The sequence below is a fragment of the Staurois parvus genome, unplaced genomic scaffold (assembly GCF_062004578.1).
Source record: "Staurois parvus isolate SC_StPar_1 unplaced genomic scaffold, SC_StPar_1.0 ptg000066l, whole genome shotgun sequence".
Classification (NCBI taxonomy): Eukaryota; Metazoa; Chordata; class Amphibia; order Anura; family Ranidae; genus Staurois; species Staurois parvus.
In genome coordinates, this window is record NW_028317862.1 from 3,559,477 (window position 1) to 3,584,324 (window position 24,848).

A 24,848-nucleotide genomic window follows, 5' to 3' on the forward strand; every position below is an offset into this window, starting at 1 on the left:
AAAGATGCCAAAACAAAACACACCGAGTTCTTTCAGTGCACGGCCCTGTGTGCCCATGTGAATGAGCCCTTAAAGTAGAGCTTTATTCAGAAAATGAAGTCCTGCTAGATCACTTCAGGCTGGCCCCCTATACAGGTATAGCTATGTAAAACATTAAATAAAGTGTCTATATTGCTTAAAATCCAGTAATACACCTGTCTCGCCTTGCTCTGTACATGCTCAGCTGTGCTCTATTTTTCAGCACTGTGCCTAAAATGTAGAGACCGATCTGCTGACATCCCAAAGACTTACTGCTGTTTAGGGGCTTTAGGCTTCAGCAAAATGGCAGCTTACAGCAAGAAGTTACAGGAACAATGTTGGAGGCAATTTATAGCACATAATTACTAATGTGGAATGTATATTCCTTGCTAAAGAACCTTTTTTTTATCAAGTTGTTATAGATAAAGTTCCAATTTAAGCTCACAGGAAATGACAGGCACTCTGCATTTCTGGCAAGATAAACAGGAATTTTCCGTACTTTCCAATATGGTTCTTACCCTGGAAAAAAAAAGTAATTCAGCCACCACATCCAAGGACTGATGATCTGCATTATATTACATTTTTGTTTTTTGCATTTGGATCAAAATTTGCTGTAATCCACTGTATTCAGAGCATATTCAGGCCAATTTATGGGTCGATTAAGAATGTATTTCCTTAAATGTAACCACACCACTATCTGTCTATGGTTTGCATGTTCTCCCTGTGCCTTTGCGGGTTTCTCCGGATACTCCTGTTTCCTCCCACACATGCGAGTTAGGAACCTTAGATTGTAAACTCCTTGAGGGCAGGGACTGATGTGAATGTACAAAATATATCTAAAGCACTGCGTTAATTGATAATTTACATTTCGGGGAACAATAAAAGGAGATAGTCATCCACTCCTCCCCACAGCTAGAGCAGTGCCCACAGTTTCTGCACCTCTGAGCTCTAGTATCCCGACATCATCAAGACCACACCAGGGTCCAAAGCTTTGCTCTGGATGTGAAGAAGCCCAGGGACAGATTACCACTGCACTGTGGGGAAACACTGCCTGCCAGTGGAGTGGAGGATTAAGTAAAATAGTTTCTCCTCTCCCTCAGACAAAGAGGACCATTAACCCTTGCAGTGCCTGGAGTTGGGCTTTAAATATATGTTTTGCCATTCTGTAAATAAACAAAGATAGGAGGGGTGGGCAAATGACAGCATGGTGTCTGTGTATTAACATTTTTTATACTGTGGAAAAAAACAGCACTTTTGTGAATGGAGAAAGTGAGAGGAAAGGCAGGATAAATGTCAGGATTCGTTTGTTGTACAAGATCCGAGGCTTTTAAAGCCAGTGCCAGAATTAGAGGGCTGTCTGAAATGACAACCCAGTAAACAAGGCAGCGTTGAGCAGGTTATACAAATGACAAGAGGCAACTTATATTTCCCCCTATGGATTTGGAAAGATGCCTGTGGCTGCAGCTCCTCTTTTATCTGGTCCTTCACTACTATGCTCATTCATTTGTGTCAATGAATATACCATTATCTACATTATGCAATGTCAGCATTTCTGTACTGATTTTTTTTATTACTTTGCTAACATTTCTTCTTCAGTTACCCTATCCCTCTATACATGTCTGATGTATAATTTATGATTTGCATGAATACCGTAAAATATTTTGGCCACTGAGGCAGTCCTTAACCACTTCAATCCGGACACTTTCATCCCCTTCCAGTTCAGGTCAATGTTCAGCATGGTCATGCAACACTATACCCTAATGACAGTTTTAGTTTTTTTTTGACAGAACTTTCTTTTGGTGGTATTTACTCACCGCTGGTATTTTTATTTTTTTGCAATATAAATGAAAAAGACAGAAACTTTTGAAAAAACAAAAACAAGATTATCTTATAAAATTTTGCAAATAAACAATCTTTCTTCATAAATCTTGGCCAAAATGTATTCTGCTACCTTTTTGGTAAAAAAAATAACCAAAATCAGTTTATAGAAAAATTAGAAAGTAAAATTTTTTTTTTTACATTTTTATTTTATATTATATGTGTTTTTTTCTTTAACCTAGCGTCACCCTAGCAGTACAGTGTCACCATAGTGACACTGTACTACTTGTGGAGGGTGATCAAGATTTTTTTTTTTTTGCAATACCAATTGCTTTACACCCACAAACAAACAATGGTTTGCTCCTTCTCTCTGGCTGCATTCCTGAAGTCATTGAGAAAAACTGTGAGAGCTGTAATTGGTCACAGCTTATCACATGGTACAAGTCTGTTGTGAATGGCCTCTTGTACCACGTGAACTCATTCACAGAATTCACAAGTAGTAAACAATGTCAGGAAGTGACATCTTGTTAACTACTGTTCATGTGATCACCAATTGGCCAATCAGTGATCACATGAATCGCGACCTGACACAGCGGCCCCGTACAGCGATCTGTGTTCCGCTGTGTCCGGTGGACATAGAAGGGCACATATTGTGGTGCTGCATGCTCCCAAAGAGCACACATAGGCAATGGATGTGGGGGGACATTTAGAAACGTCCCCCCATCGGCAATGCTCCCGTTTATTGGCATGGGCTAGAGGGGAAGAGGTTAAAAAGTATGTAAACCCAACATTTCATATTCCTGATATGTGTCTGCTGTACTATGTATGAAAAGTATCCTGTTCTCTTTGTATTATTTCCTTTGAGTGGAATCCCCGCTGTTTCTGCCAGTTCCTCTGGTTTCCTATTAAAAACTGACTACACTAGGCTGGAGAGCACAGTGTGGTCAGTTCTCTGGCTGTGCTGGGAACTGAGCCTGCTCTCCACCAATGATCAGACTTTTCTGCACAGACTTTCACTGGGAAGATCAGTGTGCCGCCATTTCTCCTCCCCCAGCTCTTCATGCAGCTGAGAACAGGGAATGTGATCACCTACCCCAATCTGTCCGGCTATCTCCTAATCTATCCACCTTTAGACAATCTCTGAAAGCGTTCTCTTTAAAGAAGTCTATCCTGCTTCTAACTAGTAAACTGCCTTTTATTTCCTCCATCAGCTCATCCTCCACAGCTATTACCTTTTGTGTCACTCAACCCTTCCTCTTAGATTGTAAGCTCTAATGAGCAACTTATGTTTTATTCTTGAATCCCCTAAGGAGACTAAGTGTATGCAACATTAGGTCAAACTCCTACCTGTGCAATAAAGATTATTTGTTTCTGTTTATGCTGGCTGTAGCTCCACTCCAGACTGAAGCCCAATTTCTGGGTGTTACTTTGGAGGTAGTTAAACTGTGGCTCGAACTACCATCCACTCCCTCTGCCAGTATGCAAGCATACAGCCACAGCGGTGTGCTGGTTCCTCTCCTCTGTTGTCTTCATACTCCTCTAAATGCCTATCTCTCGCTCTCAATGGCATCACACTGTGTGACCCCCTCCCCCATCTCTGACATCATTCCCTCTTGCTTTCTCTAGCAGCCACAGGTGAAAGAGTAGAACTATGAGGAGCTACAAGTTCCAGCACTGCTCCCCCCATTTAGAGGCTGAAAGGTGCACAAGGAGAGCACACAGGGACCCTTGTGCTGACAAGCTCCCTCCCCCCACCCCTGATGAATAACAATGATTGTCTCCAGAGTGTCCCTGCTGCCAGAGATAAGCTCTGTCACTCACACCTAATTATTTATTCATCTCCTTTCTAGCAGCATGGTCAGACAACACTGGGGGTGGGGAATGGTCATGCCAAGCTGTCCACCATGCTAGCTCAGCAATGACAACACAGATCAGAACAGGGAGGGGGAAGGGAGTCCAAACACATTTTCTAAGTTGCAGTGATATGCCTTCTTTACAATAATACCTGGCTAAGCACACATGAAGGTCTTTGTGAGGCATATACCTGTTATAGAGGGACAATGCTTTGTCCTCATATTCCAACCATGTTTTTACATTGTCACTGTCACATGGGCTTCACAATGGAGACTACAAGTGGACATTTCAATCCCCATCCCCCCTAAGAATGTAACTGAGCCCGATCTCAATCCAGCACTGTGCCTGTCTGCAGCAACTCTTCCCCACTCTCTTTTCACAGGAGATTTAACAGCAGTGGGAGCCATGGGTCTCCTGCTACTCTTAAGCAGGCCATAGATGGGTCGAAAATTGGCCGAAAGAATAATCAACCGATTTTCGGATCGTTAGTGGGTGAATTGGTCAGCAGTTTTTTGTGATTTTGACAAATTTTTTTTTTTTAATCGGTGAAGTTGGGAAAAAACAGCCGATTTTGTCCATCGGCTGATTTTCACGGCAATGATGGGCAAATCGGCCGATCTTTTTACCGATTAAAAAAATGCGCAAGAGCCGTGACCTGCAAGAAAAGAAGAAAAAGAACATCTGTATCTATTTGTATCCATTTCGGAAACAGATGTTTCTATTCGGATACAAAGTTGCTATACTTTTAAATGTCAAATATAATAGCGGTGTCCCTGCAGAGAGCTCCACTATTATATTTGACATTTAAAAGTATAGCAAAGTTGCAACATTCTATCTATTTGTATCCATTTCGGATACAGATGTTTCTATTCGGATACAAATAGATACAATGTTGCTATACTTTTAAATGTCAAATATAATAGCGGTGTCCCTGCATAGAGCTCCGCTATTATATTTGACATTTAAAAGTATAGCGGTTGCAACACTGTATCTATTTGTATCCAAATAGAAACATCTGTATCCGAAATGGATACAAATAGATAGAATGTTGCAACTTTGCTATACTTTTAAATGTCAAATATAATAGCGGAGCTGTCTGCAGGGACACCGCTATTATATTTGCCGGCCGTAGACGGGATGAAAATCAGCTGATTTTTTTTAACAATGGTGGTAACGTCTGCTGACTGAACGACCGATTTTACTTTTTTTTTTTTTTTCATAAAACGACCGGTTTTCTCCCTGTCTATGGCCTGCATTAGGCCCCTTGCACATGGGCTTCAATTTACTGATGTTTACTTAGGAGCTTGTGACACCCATGTGCAAAGACCTGAGTAATGTTGAGTATAGGCAAGTAAAAGGCATGTAATTGTATAGAAGAGCATAGACAAGTAAAATTCTTCCTCAGGTCTAGTATTGTAATATTCTCATTTATACTCACATGAAGAAATAAACACACGAGTACATTATTGCACTCAAATGAAAAATGTTCTATTTTTACTCAACACTGTACTACTGATCTTTACTCCTCTGTGTGCGATATCCCATAGACAACAATGCAGATCAGTAAAAACCTCAGCATTGTTTACTCCCGTGTGCTATAGGCCTTAACGTGTTACTAAACCCCACACCCTGCATTCACTATTCTGGTCTTCCACAGTACACAGAACATGGAAATGCAACTATTTTAGTAAATATAAACTGCTAAATACCTTTTCTCACCAGCAGTTAGAGCAGTCTTGTGACTTCTACAAGCTTTAACCAGTGCTTTGCTGTACACTGGTAGGAATTTTCATTCTCCTCTCACTGTCCTATGAGGCTGCCTAACCCCTGACCTTCTGTCTGGAGAGTGTTGATTGGGCCTGTGCTGATCACATATACTTTACCCAAAAAAACAAAAACAAACTCTCTAAAAATCCACACCAAACTGAGCATGTGCAGCTTACTCCCAAGACTCTGCTCTATCAGCAGATGGATTGGGGACTGTGGAAGAATAGGAGGAACAGGGAAGTCAGCATTTTTAAACGCTCCCCAAACGCCCTATGCGCGGTTTTGAGGTGTTTGATAGGCGTTTGCCAAGTGTTAAAACCGCACCACAAACACCTATAATGAAGTTAAATGGTATTAACGCTCCGCAAACGCCTGCCAGGCCTTTGAAGAGCAGCACCATAGAATTGAATGGGAGGCTTCAACTCCTCCTGACTGGACATGAGGCGCCAGTTTTCCCAGGATGCTATCCCTTCAGTGTGAACAGCACTGTGTGCTGCCATGTGTAGAATTTTCACAGGCATTTGAGAAGCGTTAAAAATGCTTCCCAAACGCCTGTTGACAAAGCTAGTGTGAACGTAGCCTAAGAATGTATTTACTTTTTCCACAACATTACATCTATTAATTTAACTGCTGAATGCATTGTTAAAAAGGAAAATCCTCTGGAGGGCAAGTGGTTAAAAAAAAAAAAAATAATAAATAATAATGGGAATGTAGCCTTAGGGTTTACATCACCAATTAAATAAAAATGTGTAAAATATATATATATAAACACACATATATATATTTTATACAGGATGTATATAGTGACAACAGTTTGCGTAGCGCTTAATAAAACGAAGGTAGACATAACAGTTACAATACAATTTGGTAGAGAGGAAACAGAGGGCCCTGCTCGTTAGAGCTTACAATCTAGGAGGAAGGGTTGAGTGATACAAAAGGTAATAGCTGTGGGGGGATGAGCTGATGGAGGAAATAAATGGCAGTTTACTATGTAGAAGCAGGATAGGCTTCTTTAAAGAGAAGGGTTTTAAGGGATCATCTAAAAGGCGGATAGATTAGGAGATAGCCAGACAGATTGGGGTAAGGAGTTCCATAGGATAGGAGAAGCTCGGGAGAAGTCCTGGAGGCAAGCATGGGAGGAGGTGACATGGGAAGTAGAGAGCAGAAGGTCTTGGGAGTATCGAAAAGAGCGGTTTGGTTGATATTTTGAGACCAGGTTGGTGATGTAGATGGGGGAAGAGATGTGGATGGCTTTGTTAGTATTTTGAATTGTATTCATTGGGCAAGTGGAAGCCAATGGAGGGATTGGCAGAGAGGGGTAGCAGACACTGATGAGTCTGGCAGCAGTATTCATGATGGACTGGAGGGAGGATAGCCTATGTAAAGGTAAACCAATGAGGAGGGAGTAGCAGTAGTCTGGTGAGATAGAACCAGGAAGAGGTTTATTATTAGAATACAAGACTTGTACAGCACTCCCGCCTTGCACAGCTCTACATACATAGACAGGAGTGCACAGACAAGGAGTATGTGTGTACATGAGGCCTCTGTATTCCCTGCACTCCGCTTCAGTTGCACTTTCAGTTCTGAGGGCTCAGGCTACCAGCTTCACCTAACAGGAAACAGATTAGAGCCACGTCACCCTTGTCTACTGAGCTCCAGAAAGCCGCCACACTCCCTCCGGAGCACAGCGCGCCCCTCACCCGCCATGAACACACACATCCACCGCCATGCTGCTAGGTGTGCCGCGGCCTGAACCCCACTTACCGCCTGTAACGCTGCGACCACACACAGCAGCAACCGTTCCGCCACCATCTTTCCTCCCGGCACTATTGACTGCAAGGACCCCAGCGGGCTATCTATATAACTGCCAGAAAAAGCAAACATTTCAATGTCTAAAAACGCAGCTCCGTTTCTTAATGTATCCACACATCAGTTGTATCGCTGCAGCAGACAGCCAAAATGCGCAGCAAAAGTGCACATTCAAGTTATTAAAACGACGTGTAATACAGGAAGGTATTTCTATCAGACAAATTAGTCAATGTATGTATTTTAACACTTCGGAAAAATAGGAGTTTTAGTCCGTTTCAAAGCTCTTTCTGCTCACTTATTTTTAGGCACTTGAGTAGTCAGCTAAATTTGAGGTACTCGCTGCCAGACGCCTGGCAGCCAATAGGATGTTGCGAAGTAGCTGAACCCGGTTGCCAGGTAACCTGTAGACGGGCGGAAGACGCTACGCGTCAGGCGTAGAGGGCGTGGAAAGGTGACGTAGGACGCAGTGGGTTGGCGCTGCTGCTGCGGCTAGAGCTGGAGGAGCAGCGGAGAGTCAGTGTGTGCTGGGAGGTGATCACGCTGGAGCCGCAGCACATCGCGGTGCCTTCCTTCTCCTCCTCCTCTCCGGCTCCGCGGAACGAGCCTGGAGGGCGTGTGTGAGTCGCGTGGCCCGTCCTCACAGACCCGGATGCCCGCGTTATGTCGCCATAGATCAGGTTGATGGGGCTGCTCAGGATTATGATGCCGCCCAAGTTGCAGCTGTTGGCGGTGCTGACCTTCGGGGTCGCGATGCTCTTCCTGGAGAACCAGATCCAGAAGCTGGAGGATTCCCGGGGAAAGCTTGGTAAGCGGCCGGCCCGGAGGGGGGAGGGGAGGCTGGGGGAGAGGAGGATGAGCGACTGACATTCCCAGACAGGCAAGACTCCTCTCCACACCAGACAGGCTGAACTCCTCTCCACACCGCCGGAGATGTGCATGACAGCTCACCGGACAGACGGATCATCACAGCCAGGGACAGGGCTGGGGGCTGGAGAGCTGATCCTGGGACCATATGGACCCCATACACATCCAACTCCAAATGGACTGATCACCCACTCTGACCATAATAGATCCACAATAAAGGCGAGTCATACAGGAGATCTGACCCTGCAATCAGATCCAACTTCTTTATCCTGAGACATCACAGATCACTTACAGTGACCGTTATATATATGTGTCAGAGAGAGACCCAAGGACAGGAGATCTGATCCCAGAATCATAAAGATCCAACTTCTATACCCTGAGACATCACAGATCATATACACTGAAAGTAACAATAAATGTGTGTCAGAGAGAGACCCAAGGACAGGAGATCTGATCCCAGAATCATAAACATCTAACTTCTATATACTGAGACATCACAGATCACATAGAGTGACAATAGTAATAAATGTGTCAGAGAGAGACCTAAGGACAGGAGATCTGATCCTGGAATCAGAAAGATCCAACTTCTATATCCTGAGACATCATATACACTGACAGTAGCAATAAATGTGTCAGAGAGAGACCTAAGGACAGAAGATCTGATCCTGGAATCAGAAAGATCCAACTTCTATATCCTGAGACATCATAGATCATATACACTGTCAGTAGCAATAAATGTGTCAGAGAGAGACCAAAGGACAGAAGATCTGATTCTGGAATCAGAAAGATCCAACTTCTATATCCAGAGACATCATAGATCATATACAGTAATGATAAATGTGCCAGAGAGAGACCTAAGGACAGGAGACCTGATCTCAGAATCATAAAGATCCACCTTCTGTATACTGAGACACCCCTGATCACAGATCCCCCATAGTGACCATATTAGACTAATAATACGTTTCATAGAGGAGCTCTGACCCTAAAATGATAATGACCTCTGAAGGCTCCAACTCCCCGTACACTGAGACATTACTGCTGACCGATCACTTACAGTGACAATAATAATAAATGTGTCATGGAGAGACCTAACAGGAGATCTGATCCTGGAATCCTAAGAACCCCATAAAGATCCAACTTCTAGATACTAAGCACACACCACCCATAGTGACCATAATAGATCCATAATAAAGACGTGCCATAGAGGTGATCTGATCATGCAATCCTAAAGATCCAGTTCCTGGAAAATAACATTATCCGTCTCAGATGCCCCATAGTGAGCATAATAAATGTCATAGTCCTGACTGCAGGAGATCTGATTCTGAGAACATAAAGACCTCAGAAAGATCCAACTCCTGTATTCTGATCATACATCACCCATACTGACCATAATAGATCCATAATAAAGACTTGTCATACAGGAGATCTGACCCTGGGATCATAAAGACCTCAGATCCAACTTCTATATAATGAGACATTACTAATCACAGTGACAGTAATAATAAATACTAATGTGTCAGAGAGACCTAAGGACAGGAGATCTGATCCTGGAATCATAAGGACCCCATAAAGATCTAACTCCTAGATACTGATCACACATCGCCCATAGTGACCATAATCAATGTTACAGATCCAGTTGCAGGATATCTGTCCCAGGAATCAGATCCTAGAAAGATCCAACTTTTATATACTGAGACATTACTGATCAGAGATCCCCCCTAGTGACCATAATAGATGAAGTGTCACAAACCTGAGTGAAAGTGATCTGGAATCATACAGTCTCCAACATTTTCCAGCTCCTGGATATACTGATACATTACTGATTACAGAATGCCCATAATCAATTAAATAAATCCATTAATAGACCTGTGTGTAGGAGGTCTGACCCTGGAATCATGGGGAGTCCCTATAAAGATCCAGTTCCTCCTACACACTGAGAAATCGCTGATCCCAGATCACATACAGTGATGATAATTATTACTACATAAGTGTCAAAATGAGACCCGAGAGCTGAAGATCTGACCCTGCAATCATAAGGATCCATACGGATCCAACTCCTATATACTGATACATTACTAATCACAGATCACCCACGTTGACAACATTGATAACATGTTATAGATCTGAGGGCCGGAAGTCTTACCCTGAAATCATACAGTCCCCATAAAGATCCATCTCCTATATTCAGAGACATTACTGGTCCCAGATCACCCATAGGGACAATAATCAACTAATAATAAATATGTGTTGGAGAGAGACCTGCATGCAGGAGATCTGACCCTGGAAGCACACAGCCCCCATAAAGATCCAACTACTATATAATGAGACATTACTGATCACAGATCACCCACAGTGACAACAATGATAACGTGTCATAGATCTGAGGGCTGGAGGTCTGACCCTGGAATCACACAGCCCCCATAAAGATCCATCTCCTATATACTGAGACATTACTGATCACAGATCACCCACAGTGACAACAATGATAACGTATCAGATCTGAAGGAGGGAGGCCTGACCCTGGAATCATACAGTCCCCTTAAAGATCCATCTCCTATATACGAAGACATTACTGATCCCAGATTGCCCATAGTGTCAATAATTATTACTAAATGTGTCATAGACCAGAGGGCAGTAGATCTCACCCTGGAATCATACAGTCACCAAAAAAAATCCAACTCCTAGATACTGAGACATCACCAGTTCATAGTGTCTTTAATACATAAGTGTCATAGATCTAGGTGTGAGAGACCTCCTTTATACTGAGACATTACTGATCGCAGATCACCCATAGTGGCAATAATGTGTTAATATTTCAGAGGAGATGTGACCCAGGAATCATACAGTCCACAACAGATCCAACTCCTAGATACTGAAACATTACCGATCCCAGATCACTCATAGTGCTAATAAACAAGTGATAATAAATACATGTCATAGACATCAATGGAGGAAATCTTACCCTGGAATAATAGACTCCAATACATCCAACTCCTGTATACTGAGACATTAACAATCACAGATCTTAGTGATAATAATAAATGTGTTCTAGACCTAAGTGTAGGAGCTCCTTCCTTAAAATTATAAAGTTCCTGGCATATCTAACTCCTATATGCTGATACATCACAGATCCTAGATCGTCCATAGTGCCAATAATCATTTTTTAAGCATCATAGACCAAGAGTATAGGATATCTGACTCTGGAATCATGAAGTCCACAACATCCAACTTTTTCATACTAATATAATACAGATCCCAGATCACCCTTAATGCCAATAATAAATTATGTTAAATAGGTGTCCTAGACAGGTCTGACCCTGAATTGATTAGGTCCCTAACAGATCCATTACCTGTATACTGTTACATTAGTGCCAATAATAATCTAAATATACTAAATAAATGTCATGGGCCTGAGTGCAGGAGATCTGACCCTAGAATCATAGAGACCCTAACACAGTGTTTCTCAACTCCAGTCCTCATGGACCCCCAACAGGTCATGTTTTCAGGATTTCCATTATTTTGCACAGGTGATTTGATCAGTTTCACTGCCTTTGTAATTACCACAGCTGTTTCATCTGAGGGAAATCCTGAAAACATGACCTGTTGGGGGTCCATGAGGACTGGAGTTGAGAAACACTGCCCTAACAGAACCAGATCTTATATACTGACATATTATAGATCCCAGATCATCTGTAGCACTGATCAGTTCATTATACTAATTGTCATAGACCTGAGTGCAGGAGATCTGACCCTGGAATCCTACGACAATTCAGTCCCCAGGAGATCCAACTCCTGTATGATGGTACATTACTGATCCTAAATCTCCCGTAGTGCAAATAATCAATTATACTAAATACATGTCATAGACCTGAGTGTCATGGAGGAGGTCTGACCCTAAGTCATAAAATCCCTGATAGATCCATCTTCTACTTACTGATACATTGCTGATCTCAGAACATCCTTGGGGCTAATAATGATTTAAAGTGTCATTCCAGGATAACACGAACTACTCTTAAAACTGTCCCCTCCCCCCTCATAAAAAGTGTCATTCAGGCATTAGTGTCAGAGATCTGACCCTAGAATCATAAACTCTCTGATAGATCCATCTCCTATATACTGATACATTGCTGATCTCAGAACATCCTTGGGGCTAATAATGATTTAAAGTGTCATTCCAGGATAAACTAAACTACTCTTAAAACTGTCCCCCCCCCCCCCCTCATAAAAAGTGTCATTCAGATATCTGACCCTGGAATCATGAACTCCCCAACACATAAAGATCTTATATACTGATACACTGTCAATCTCAGATCTTCCAACAATGGATTAAATATTTAAAAAAGGGGTAATAGGCTAAGTACACAATACAATCTGATGGTACAATCTATTTTATTTAATACAGGTACTTATATAGCGACATCAATTTACGTAGCGCAATCATGTATCCGTCTCGTCTCTGTACATTCATATCAGTCCCCAACCCTTAAGGGGCGTATAATCTAAGGTCCCTAACTCACATTCATACATATAGATACTAGGGTCAATTTAGTCAGGAGCCAATTAACCTACCAGCATGTCTTTGGAGTGGGGGAGGAAACCGGAGTACCTGGAGAAAACCCATGCAGGCACAGGGAGAACATGCAAACTCCAGGCAGGTGGCACCGTGGTTGGTATTCGAATGAAATGGTTAGCACTTGCCAGGCGGAAGTGCTAACCACTTAGCCACTGTGCTGTCCCACTGTGCTTAGATTTAGCATCAATTATTTAGTACGGTGGGCCTGCCTGATTTTAAGGTGCTTGAATTGGTTGTTTAGGTTTGTCCTCCTAATATTTAGTTTTGGTAACTCTAAAGGAGACAGTACAATTTCTGTACAGTCAGATTGTATAGTGTATGACCAGCTATATACAGTTCTGAGTGCAGGAGATAAGTCCCTGGCAGATCCAGATCAGTGTTCTATCATTTACAGACCTGTATACTGTGTAATAATATATAGAGATCTGTACTTAATGTAATCTTATATACAGACCTATACACAATGTATGACAGATGATGTTGCTCACTCCCAGCAGATCACCAGTGAAGTCTCTATAGAACATTTATATGATACTGTTGGTAGCTCTGCTGTTCCATCCATCATGTTGAAGAAACACTCCTGGTCTTGATTGCTGTCACATCAGATCTCTGTTTGAAAATGTGATTTTGATCTTTTACTTTGATCTTTATTGGGGATCTGTCTTTTAAAATGCAGAAATGTAAATCATGTTTTACTAAATTTCAGACTATACACTGTGTAGTGTGATTGTACAGTCTTTTTTTATGACCATCTCACATGGGTGGCCTTCTCCCCTGACCATCTCACATGGTTGGCCCCCTCCCCTGACCACCCACCTAAATTCTAACACTGCAGCCAGATAGCATAGTGCACATACCACTGGCAGAACCGCCTGTCAGTATTGCCGATGGGGGTCAGTGGGACTGAGTTGCAGGCCAGCTGCTTGGCTTGTGGGTGCAGAGTGGTATTTTAATACAGTATTCCCCTTGGGATAAAAAAAAAAAAAAAAACAACAATTCAGGAGTTGCCAGTCACTGTTACCTCCCTTTGAAAAGCGATTCACAATGGATAGTGGATTGTTCATGTTGTGTATGCCACTTTGCTAAGTGCTGTACACACATGTGCAGGTAAACCCCGATGCAGAAGTCATCACTGTGTACCAGAGCACAGTTGGGAAAGTCATTTACTTGTATCTGCGACTGCATGTTGCACCCTGGGTACCGGAAAGCGTCAGGGAATTTACTCGACTACTAAACGTCAATGTGCAAACTAGAAGTTGCCCTGTCAGTCACCTTATTTCTTATATCTGTTGGTTACATGATTCCGTCTTGTCCCTATGTGTTAGTGAAGGATTAGTTCTTCTCTCTCTGTGCACTCAGTACATGGCAGGAGGGACCTGTGTCATGTTTCTATGATTACCTTGTACACGTAAAAGTCATGAGAAAATGGCAGATTCTAATGGGAGTTTGTACTGACTTTTTGTGACCTTCAGCGTTCTAATTAGTGATTTACTGTTTGATAAAGAAGAATAGAAATTACTTGAGGTCAGTGGTTGCATTGAACAGGGCTCTCTAATGATGGGCAAACGCAGAATGATTTTATCTAGTGTTGATAGATTTACTGGCCTATGAGAAATATGATTGGAAGTACGAAAAATATACGATACGCCATACATTTAATGATCATATTGAATGATCTGCATTCTTTCTATCGAATTTTCCATCAAGAAACCGATCAGAATAATTTCAATGAAAATGACTGAAAAAACAACAATAATTTATGGATCCTGTCATAATTGATTCTGGGAAGAATTGCTCAACCAGATTGTTACGTCCATGGTCACCATTAGGCTGATGTCAGAAAGGCAACGAATTGCTAATAGTAGTATCAATAAGGGCTCATGTACACGGGGCGTTTGGAAAACTCCTGTGAACAATGGAAACTGCTGGAAAACATAGGTTAAAAACGTCAGTTTAGCCGTGTTTATCTGCGTTTGTGTTTAGAAGTGTTTTTAAAAGATAACCTCAGGAGTCCTTCTCAAATGCCCAGAATGCACTGAAAAATAGTAAAAAATTAACTATTTCAGACATTTTGAGAGGAATAGAGAGAGCAGAAGCAGAGAGAGTAGTATGTTTTTGAGATGACCTGTCTTTTCTAGTTGTATTCACTATGGATCCCATCATGAGCATAATGCGGCACGTTCTGCTATTTTTTCCTTCATACAAAACCCGGAACTGACTGCGCTGGTGTATCAGCTCCACTTGCATACATGTAAAACACTTTGCATACATTTCTGATGATGAAAAAAGGCTCTGGACAGCATCTAGACATGGAACACTTAAAAAAAAAAAAAAAAAAACGCTTCTAAATGCGGTTAACTGCGTTCACACGCGTTTTAGCATTTGAAACGCAGGTAAAATCTACTCCTGAATGCAAGTTTGGTGCGTTCAAAAAAAGACTGTAAACGTAACTGCCTGTAAACGACTGTGTACATGGACACATAGGAAAACATTAGGGAGAGTTCAGGGGCTTCTGAAAAAAACGCAGAACAGCTCCTGAACATCAGTTTAGCAGCTGCAGTGTACATGAACCGTAAGAGAGACTGCCTGTTTATCCCTATGAATGCCCCCCCTCCCCAACACTAGTGATCAGGATTTAGCAACATCTTGCTACATGGGGCTACAGAGAGTGATTCCATAAGCTTTACAGGCAGCGTCTTTGGGGCCTGTTCACACATACTGTATTGACATGCGTTTTACTGCACTGGAAGAACACAGGCATGGATTCATAGAAAATATTTTCCATTTGTCATGTTCATATCACAATGCTGGTGTCATGTACGTTGCATTAAAATGCTACATGTATTGAACATGTTAATGTTGATTTTCATCAATAATGTGCTGTCATACTATTATGTTATGTTGCATACCTTTTTAAATAATTAAATAATAAAAAAAAATGCTACGTGTATGTAAATGCAACGCAAGTTAATGCTTGTAAATGCACATCAACACAATGCAAGCTTGTTGGGGGGGAAAAAATGCTTTTTAGTATTTTGTCTCGTACAAGGAGCCATGTAACAACCTGCTTAGAGGGAAGTAGTAGTGGAAAACTGGCTAGTGAGATGTCTCAATGGCAGAGTTTATAGAAACTGTTACAGTAGAAAAATCTCTCTCTCTCAAACTACAAAGAGGAAAAAATGTGTGAACAGGCCCTTAGAGATCCTGTTGCTGGTGATTTGTGCTTGTGCCAAAATTGCCCTTCTGGCGATGGCCTTGCTGTGCCCATCATTGTTGATGATTTTTGTATTATGAGTTTGTATGCAGTTGTTTTAGCCCCCATTCACACTTTTTTCTGCTCGTTTCCCTACACCTGACAATGCAGAATATCTTTCTTTGTAATTGTCCTTGTTCACACTTGCTTGCGTAGTCACCCTATACTCTGCTAGCCTTGCTCAAGTTTTTAACCCAAGGGAACCCCTAAAATAATTTGCTGGACTCAGTGGAACCCTTACTAAAACCAAATTTTTTTAGGCATAATAGGAAAAAAGGAAAAAAAAAACCCGTACTGTGCTATACAGAATAATAGAAAACAAACCTGAAATCTCAGGTTAAACAAGATAAAACATATAAAAGTGAAAATGCGTCCCCTTATAATTCAACATCCATGTGATGAACTTGTGAGAGTTTCTCAGTGAGAGCTGTGAAAATGTAGAATCGACTCCCTCAAGAGTTGGTTCTGGCCAGCTCAGTAGATTGCTTCAAAAAGTCCTGGTTTCTTTCTTAGATACACAGAATATAACTGGATACTAACATTTATAGGTAAAGTTGATCCAGGGAATATCCGATTGCCTCTCGGGGGGATCAGGAAGGAATTTTTTTTTCTCCCAGCAGGAGCAAATTGGATCATGCTTTGCTGAGCTTTTTTTTTTTTCCTTTCTCTGGATCAACTGTGGGTATAGGATTATAACTTTTTTTTTTTTTTATGGTTGAACTGGATCGACTTTTGTCTTTTTTCAGCCAGACTAACTATGTAACTGAACAGTACCGTGAATCCATGCATCTGTCACCAGAAATGAATATATGGAGGGTCGCCAAAAAATCCTTAACCTCCTAAATCAATAGAAAGATGCATAGATAGAAACTCCTTGGCACACTGTTAGATGTACAACTCGATACATCCAAAGATGTTAGATGAATCTCCCGATAATGATAGAGGGGACCCCTGGGGCTAATGAACAAGACATCTTGTGGTACCAAACTTTCAAACTCAAAGAAATCAGCAAGGAGACCCAACTCCACATAGTGTGAACCAGATAGCAGAATTTTAATAAAAGCGCTGTATAACCACATCCACCTAAGAGACAAAACCAAATCACAATGTGTCGCATGCATGACCCGCATGAAAGTTTGGTACCAGAAGAGGACTTTGCCAAATGGTGTTTTTAATGCCGTTGACTTAAGTGAGAATGCCTGCATACACATGATACGCACGTTTTCACACATTTTTATGCCTGAAGAACTCCTCTCCTCCTATAGAAATGCTTTCCTTCTCTTACTCAGCCCAGGAAGTTGAAGCTTGGTACACATGCGAAGAATGCCTGAAAATCACCAGTAATACACTATGTTCAGGTGTGACTGCAGGCTTAGATTTTGTGGAAGGAAACGCTTAGCGTCCTATGTCAGCTCTTCTGAGTGCAAAAATGTCAGCCAGGGGAATGACTGAACACCTCACTTCAACCTTCCACCCCTAGATTCTACACTGAAACAATCTACTGTTGGTGGAAGGCTCTGTTCATCTGTTAGGTTGTTGTTTGAGGTTATAGTCATTCTAAAGTCTTATTTAAAAAGATGTTCTTCCTAGCTGCTTTGTGCAGCGATAATGCAGTCAGTTATCTCCTCTTTGGCGGGCCCCTGCCTTCTTCCTACTAGTGCCCCCTCAGTAGGTCAGCAGCTAAGGTGGCACCTGTGTGCATTTGCTTAGCTGTGTACGTCCATAGACACCCACACAGTGCTGGTAAGACATGCCCCCGCTCCCTCCTCACAGTAGTTTGCCTGGCAGCAGTAGGAGCCAATGGCTCCCAGTGCTGTCAGTGTCTTCTGAGACCAGGAGGTGAGTGTTTAGGAATGGGGGGGGGAGGGGGTTACCTTAATGCAGGGAATTCATTAAGGTAAAAATACATTTTGTGTTTGGAAGCACTTAACCACTTGCCGACCGCCCTGTAACAGTTTTACTGCTAAAAGGCGGCAGCGTTGAGCAAAATCACATATGTATAGGTGTGCAGCACTGAAGTAAGTACCTAAAATAAATAAACGTGCAAAAAAAAATATATATATACTAGAAGTGTTTTTCAAGCTTCATCTTCTAGGAGCAGAAAAATAGAAAACTCTTTTTGCATTTTTGGGAGCTATTTGCCAGCAGAAAAATGCTACTAAAAGCTCCTAACAGATTTTTTCTTTTTTCCTAGCTTTTTTTCTTTTTTACCTACAGGTACTATTAAAATGCTATTACCAGCATTTTTATCCAGCGTTTATTGCAGCACTTTTTGAACTTAAAAAAACGCTAGTGTGCATGTAGCCTTAAGGTGATATTAAACTCTGTTTTTTAAGCTTTTTCAGCAACTGATTTAATCATTTACTGAGTATGCAGCTTCTTTATCTTTTAAAATTTGTCTATGTTCCAGTTTAAGCTGGTACCATGACTGCTGTCCCAACCTTCCTTTTTCAGGCTTTGTGCACACTGGGCGTTTTAATAACGCTGGTAACGTTAGCTGTGTAAAGTCGCATGAAAAATGTGAGTTTTTTAGCATATTTGTATTAGCGGTTAGCAGGGTTTTTTCGATTTTTTTTTTTTTTTTTTTTTTTTTTTTACACCAAAAAAAAAAAATATGCTGGTTTGCCACGTTTTACAGCGTTTTGCTGTGTGTTTCAGCTTTAGTGCGTTTTTACAGCTAAAAAAACTCCTCTAGAAACCCACTAGTCCTGTGTTTTTTTTTTTTTAGCCAAAAACCGTCCCAGCCAAAAAAACATTAATTTCAGTCTGTGTATGCATGGACCCATAGGATAACATGCTGGGAGGTTTACTGGCTGTAGAAAAAAACCGCCAAAAGCCAAAAACAGCCGCTGTAAAAACGTCCAGTGTGCATGAGGACTCAGGATGACACCTTTCTTCCAGTGTGCATGAGGACTCAGGATGACTCCTTTCTATTGCAGCATAACTATGGAGCCACCCTTGCATGCTGGGAGTAGATCTGTCTCCCTATACTCTGTGCATCACTAATAACACACAGCCCCATAGCCTATAATGGCAAGGCTCTTCCCTGCTCTTCCCTTCTCAAAACTAGCAGACTGACTGCAAACTGCATTGTCCACTGTGAACGGTTTCCTGTGAAGACTGGAAGTTCAGGGAAGAAGCACAAAGCGAGCAGGAGCCAGCAGTATTCAAAATTGTCATTTGCAAGTGCTGGAGTAAGAATTTTCTCAATTCGTTTACTAGGAAATTTTTTTTTAATCTCTGACAACATTTGTCATTGGCTTGGAAGATCCATCTTGGCCAATCAGCATTGCTTGGGAGATTAAGATGTTTGCTTGGGTCAGTAGGTGCTCTAATCATCGCGAGAGCTTGCCTAAATCGGGATCATCAAATGTGTGTTGCCAGCAAAATATTCAGTGTCCTGTACATACACCATGCCTAGTAGAAGGTTGGGCCCTGAAACAAGTAATGGAGCCCACCACTACTGAAGTTTGCCACCTTCCCATGCAGGTGCCTATAGCTGTATTTGGTTTAGAGGTGGTCAGAAAGATGAAGCTTGGCCTGGTCAAGAGCACTACAAAGTTTTCATAAATACCTCCTGTTTTTTTTTGGTCTCTGTGCATTCATCTTGCCCTGGAAGCCTCCCAAGCTGTATATGCAATTTTTTTTTTTTCCTGAAAGTTGAGGTTTAGTCACATAAATCCCTTTTTGGATGCTGGGAAGACCTCCTTGGGTGCAATGAAGGCACTAAATAAAAATCCAAGAGAATGTCCTAATACATTACGATGTCTTCACTTGCACATCACTATACTGATTTCTAGGAATATGAAGGCTGCTTTTTCTAACTTTGTTATTAAAGGAGTGATGCATCATCCTTCTCGATTTATTGCTACTTATTGAGACACTTACTTGAGACAAGTTTAGAGAGGTTAAAGTGTTACTAAACCCAAAACCGTAAAATCAATCCGTATGTACAGTGAAGCATGCTTGTTATACTCACTGTGGAAGCTAAGGAGTTAATCTTGCGCATTGTGTAAAAAGGAGTGTTTGATCCTGTCTTCCCTGATCCTCCCATCTTATACTGTCCCCATTTCATCTCCGGGTAGAACATAGCCTTGGGGGCAAGCTGCACATGCTTAGTTTAGTGTGTATTGTTAGAGAGTTTTTACTTTTTTCTTTAAGAGGGTGCATGTGATCAGCACAGGGCCAATCAGCACTGTCCAGACAGAGGTCAGGGGTTATGCAGCCTCATAGGGCAGTGAGAGGAGAATGAAAACTCCTCCTACAAGCTTTAACCAGTGCTCTGCTGAACACTGATAGAAGTCACAAGACTGCTCTAGCTGCTGATATTTAGCAGTTTATATTTACTAAATAATTGCATTTCCATGTTCTGTGTACTGTGGGAGACCAGATATAGTGAATGCAGGGTCCAGGGTTTAGTAACACTTTAATACCCAACCCTACCTGTTGGCAAAGGATTTTTTTTATTTTCAAAGAATCCTGTTAATGGTAGAAAAAAATCATCCTTTTCTGCAATACCCGCCTCCTCTCTGGTGCAGCCCACTGAGACATCCAGCACCACTGCTCTTCTGGGTTGAAAGATGTTGAGTGGTGAAAGGGAAGTTGGGCTTTAACCATTAGCCGCCCGGCCAATAGCCGTTTGGCGGCTTGAAAAGCGCTGCAGCTTTCCGGGTCCACGCCATTTGGCGTGCTCCCGCACATGCGCCGTTTGCGCTATTGCAGAGCGGCGCAGCAGCGGGATCTGTCACCGCCCGTGCACCTCGGACACGGCCGATGACAGATCCGAGTACCGGCTCCCGTTGCCGGTACCATGTGACCTGCCGCGACCAATCACAGCAGGTCACATGACAGTTGTATACAATGGATGGCTTCATTCATGATGCCATCCATTGTATACTAGTGCCTAGCTGTGAATGGTCACAGCTAATCACATGCACATGTCATGTGATTAGCTGTGACCAAATCACAGCTAAGCACAAAAAAAAAAAAAAAAAAAAAAAGCTGAATGAATCGATTTCATTCAGCTAAATGCTTGCTTATAGCAAAGTAATTCTTTGCTATAAGCAAATTGTGTAAAAAAAAAAAAAAAAAAAAATACTGATCACTTCCCCAAAGTAGTACAATGTTACTATGGTAACATTGTACTATTTTGGTCATAGTAAAATATGAAAAAAAATCTTAAAAAAAATAAAAAAAAAATGTAATAAAAAATTAAATATAATAAAAAAATAAAAAAAAATATAATTTTTTTTTTTTTTCATACTGTCACCAGTCAGTGTCCCTGTTCACCGCCATGCCAGTTATATGATGACGCTGTACTGCACTGGTGACAGTATGTAAAAAAAAAAATAGTGAAAATAATATTTTTCATTTTTTCATTTTCGGAAAAATTATGACAAAAAAATACAACTTCAAAAAACTCGCCATGCCTCTTATGAAGTACGTCCGACTGTCTACTCAGCAAAAAGGGGTCATTTGGGGATATCTGTACTATTCTGACATTCTTGGACCTCAAGAAATTAGATTGGCTGTCAGTACTTCAGGATTGATCAATATTCAGATCTATACCATAGTTTGTGAACTCTATAACTTTCCTACAAACTAAATAATACATCCTAATTTGGGTTATTTTCACCAAAGACATGTAGCAGAATACATCTCGGCCTAAATTTATGAAGAACAATTATTTATTTGTAAACTTTTATAACAGAAACAAAGAAAAATGTGTTTTTTTTTCAAAATTTTTGGTCTTTTTTTGTTAATTTAGCAAAAAATAAAAACCCCAGCGGTGATTAAATACCACCAAAAGAAAGCTCTAGTTGTGTGAAGAAAATGATAAAATTTTAGTTTGGGTACAATGTTGTATGACTGCGCAATTGTCATTCAAAGTGTGAGAGCGCTGAAACCTGAAAAATGGCCTGGGCAGGAAGGTGTAAAATTGCACGGTATTGAAACGGTTAAAATTTCAATTACAGGGAAACAGTTTTTTTTTTCCTTTTTGAAAGCTAAGGTAAGCTAACCACTTTTTTTTTTTCTTTGGTAACTCCGTCCCATTAGGCGATTTTCATTAATTCCTGTTCTATCTAAAGTGTCACCAGGGACATCAGAGATAATGTCCCCATTAGAGTATTTGCCCCTTTTCTTGTCCTGGGGACAGCCCAAACTTTGGATTTTCTTTCACTTTTGTGGTGACAATGTTAAAGAAGACAAATAGAGAGGGTGAATCTCCCTAATGAGGGCACAGACAGCAATAAAAACCCGACCGGTGTTCTACCTTTTGCACTCTATCCAGAACTGACAAGAAAAAAGTTTTGCTGAAGGGTTCATTCACACGGGCAGAAAAAGAAATGATTTTAGTTGTGCGTAGTTTTGGTGCACATCTAAATGCAGCACTATAGCAATCAATGAGCCCATACACACAGCTGCATCTAAATGTGCAAATGTGCACTGCGTTTAGCCACGGTCCCACACATAAGAAGTTGTTTGAAGTAAAGAATTGTGCGTGTCTAAATGCGAATGGCGTGTATTTAGCGTGTCAGCAAGAACCTGTGTTCCGCAATGAAAGTACTCCTATGCCTGTGTGAATGAGCCCTCAGTTTTACTTCAAACCAAGAGTTATATCAGGATGTAGACGACAGTCCAGATTCCTGTATCATTAAACACCAAGTTAGCAGTGGCAGCGTCCATATTTCGCCCATGACAGTTCCTTTTTCATTGGACATCTTTAGACCGCAAAAAAAAAATCCACATTCATTGACATACACAGATCTACTGCACCATTGATTACCTGTTCCTGAACCTGTTCATCAGGCATGCTTTTAGTTAAATTAGACATTAATCTTCTTATGTTGAGTTGGAAGATATACTCTTTAATGGAAAGTATCCAGTGTAAAGCATACCTATCCTGGGAGAAGTATGAAGATGGGGGGTTGCTATTGTTGACCCCTATAATATATTTATAATTGGCTTGTTGCCCCAGAAGCGTGTTGGCTGTTTTATGGCTTGTTGCTAAGGAACTTATTATCTTTGGGCTTTACTATCCTGAGGTGTTTGATATGCTTTCAGTATACAGCCTAAAGCCATGTTTCTCAAGTAATGGGTTGTGACCCAAAAGTGTATCGCAACCAGGGGCGGAATGGGCTGCAGGGCAAATGCCCCCCCCCCACGCCTCTCTAATGCCCCAGTAAAACATCCAGTGCCCTGAGAACATGGCTTAATAAAAAACGCCGGCTGCACTAATATAAATGTTAAGATGGCTGGGACCGCAACTACTACTACCCATAAAGGCTGTAAAAGCAATCATTTCTCCTTCTCTCTGGCTGCATTCTTGCCGCCATTGAGAAATACTGTGTGAGCTGTGATTGGTCACAGCTTGTCACATGGTACAAGGCTGTTGTGAATAGCCTTGTACCATGTGACCTCTGTGATCATTCACAGATTTCACACGTAGTAAGCAATGATGTCAGAAGTGACATCTTGCTTACTACTCTGCATGTGATCACTGATTGGCCAATCAGTGATCACTGATTGGCCAATCAGTGATCACATGATTGGGACCTCACACAGAGGTCCCGTACGACAATCGGTGTTCCACTGTGTCTGGAGGATACAGCGGGCACCGGAACGCGGTGCTGCGCGCTCCCAGGGAGCGCGCACAAGCAGGGGGCTGGGAGGCCGTTTATAAACGGCCACCCAACCCTGCACTGCCACTGTGGGAGGTGGTTAAGGTGGTGCGCTCATTGCACTTACAAAGCGGTCCCATGGCCTTCGCGCTCATTCCTCCACGGCAGCGCTAGGAGTAAGTGACCTATAACTACACTTCCTTCCAGCCAGCCAGTAGCACAGGAGGGAAGAAAAACACCACTGGACGCCAGGGGATGACTCCGCTAGGTACTTTTCCTGGGTTGTGGGTGTGTGATGGAGAGCAAATTTTGAAAACAGGAAGGTGATGGGGGGGGCGGGGGATGGGCGTGGCATGCTCAATCTGGCATATTGGAATGTGTGCTCCTTCGTCATGCTTCCGAACGTGTGCCACGCCCACCGCTGACAGCTTCCTGGGGTCACAGACCATCCAGGAAGCGCTGGGAGCCACCATCACCGCCGAGTGCTCCATGCCCACCATGCCTGCAGCGGGACCGGCCAAAGACAGCGGTTACTACACATACCGATGAGCGTTGACTTTTTTTTTTTTTTTATCTTGTAAGTTGCCAGTTTTATGCCTTGTGTAATAAACAGCCTATACTACACTCAGAAGGTGCTGCTCGTTCTCCTTAGCTTTATAGATGGGCATGGTTAAAACATCTATATGAGAACTTTTTTTTTAATTCAGTGTAGTCACCTTAGTGGTCCAGACAAATTTGCCAAATCCTTGACCTCCACTTGCATGGAATGGGGGTTTTCATCATCTACTTTGAGTTCAGCTTTAAAACATATCTGTGGTCAAAATGTAAAAGTATGTTCATTTCTACATTGTATTTCAATTCATTCTAGCGCATTCCTATTACTCTGAACAGTCTTGAAGTTTGTAAACTTTGTGAAGACCCTCACATATTTACTTCCTTTCTGTGGAACGTAGTCACTATGCCCTGTGAGTAGACATTGCTGTGTTACACATTTCACAGAACCTGCTCATCAAACTAAAAAGGTGCTGAAAGGAGGTGTTTCAGGGGACAGAGTCACTGCCTGGAGGCAGCAAAGTGCCGTGGGATATGTAGTTCTTAGAATTTGAAAGTAAACCGCAGAGGAGAAGATACAAAGCATGCAGGGAATCCATGAAGTTGTGGGAAGAGATTGCCAGCAGAGAGGTAGAACTCGAAAAGAGATATTTCAAGTAGTCTTATACTGGATGGCCATTAATAACTGCTTGTGTTGAAGACATTATAAAATGGACGT

At 41.8% G+C, this 24,848-nt stretch overlaps 2 protein-coding genes across 2 annotated transcripts in view; one reads left to right on the forward strand and one right to left on the reverse strand.

Annotated features, from left to right (window-relative positions):
* The window catches only part of SELENOF (selenoprotein F), a 32,346-nt gene extending 25,025 nt beyond the window's left edge, over positions 1 to 7,321 (reverse strand). The window contains exon 1 of the mRNA XM_089668901.1: positions 7,222 to 7,321. Within this exon, the coding sequence (XP_089525027.1) occupies positions 7,222 to 7,269 (48 nt within the window). The 5' untranslated portion in view covers positions 7,270 to 7,321. The remainder of the gene's footprint in view (positions 1 to 7,221) is intronic.
* A 415-nt stretch (positions 7,322 to 7,736) lies between these two features.
* Positions 7,737 to 24,848, forward strand: part of HS2ST1 (heparan sulfate 2-O-sulfotransferase 1) — a 283,515-nt gene continuing 266,403 nt past the window's right edge. The window contains exon 1 of the mRNA XM_089668902.1: positions 7,737 to 8,071. Coding sequence (XP_089525028.1) covers positions 7,948 to 8,071 — 124 coding nt within the window. The 5' untranslated portion in view covers positions 7,737 to 7,947. The remainder of the gene's footprint in view (positions 8,072 to 24,848) is intronic.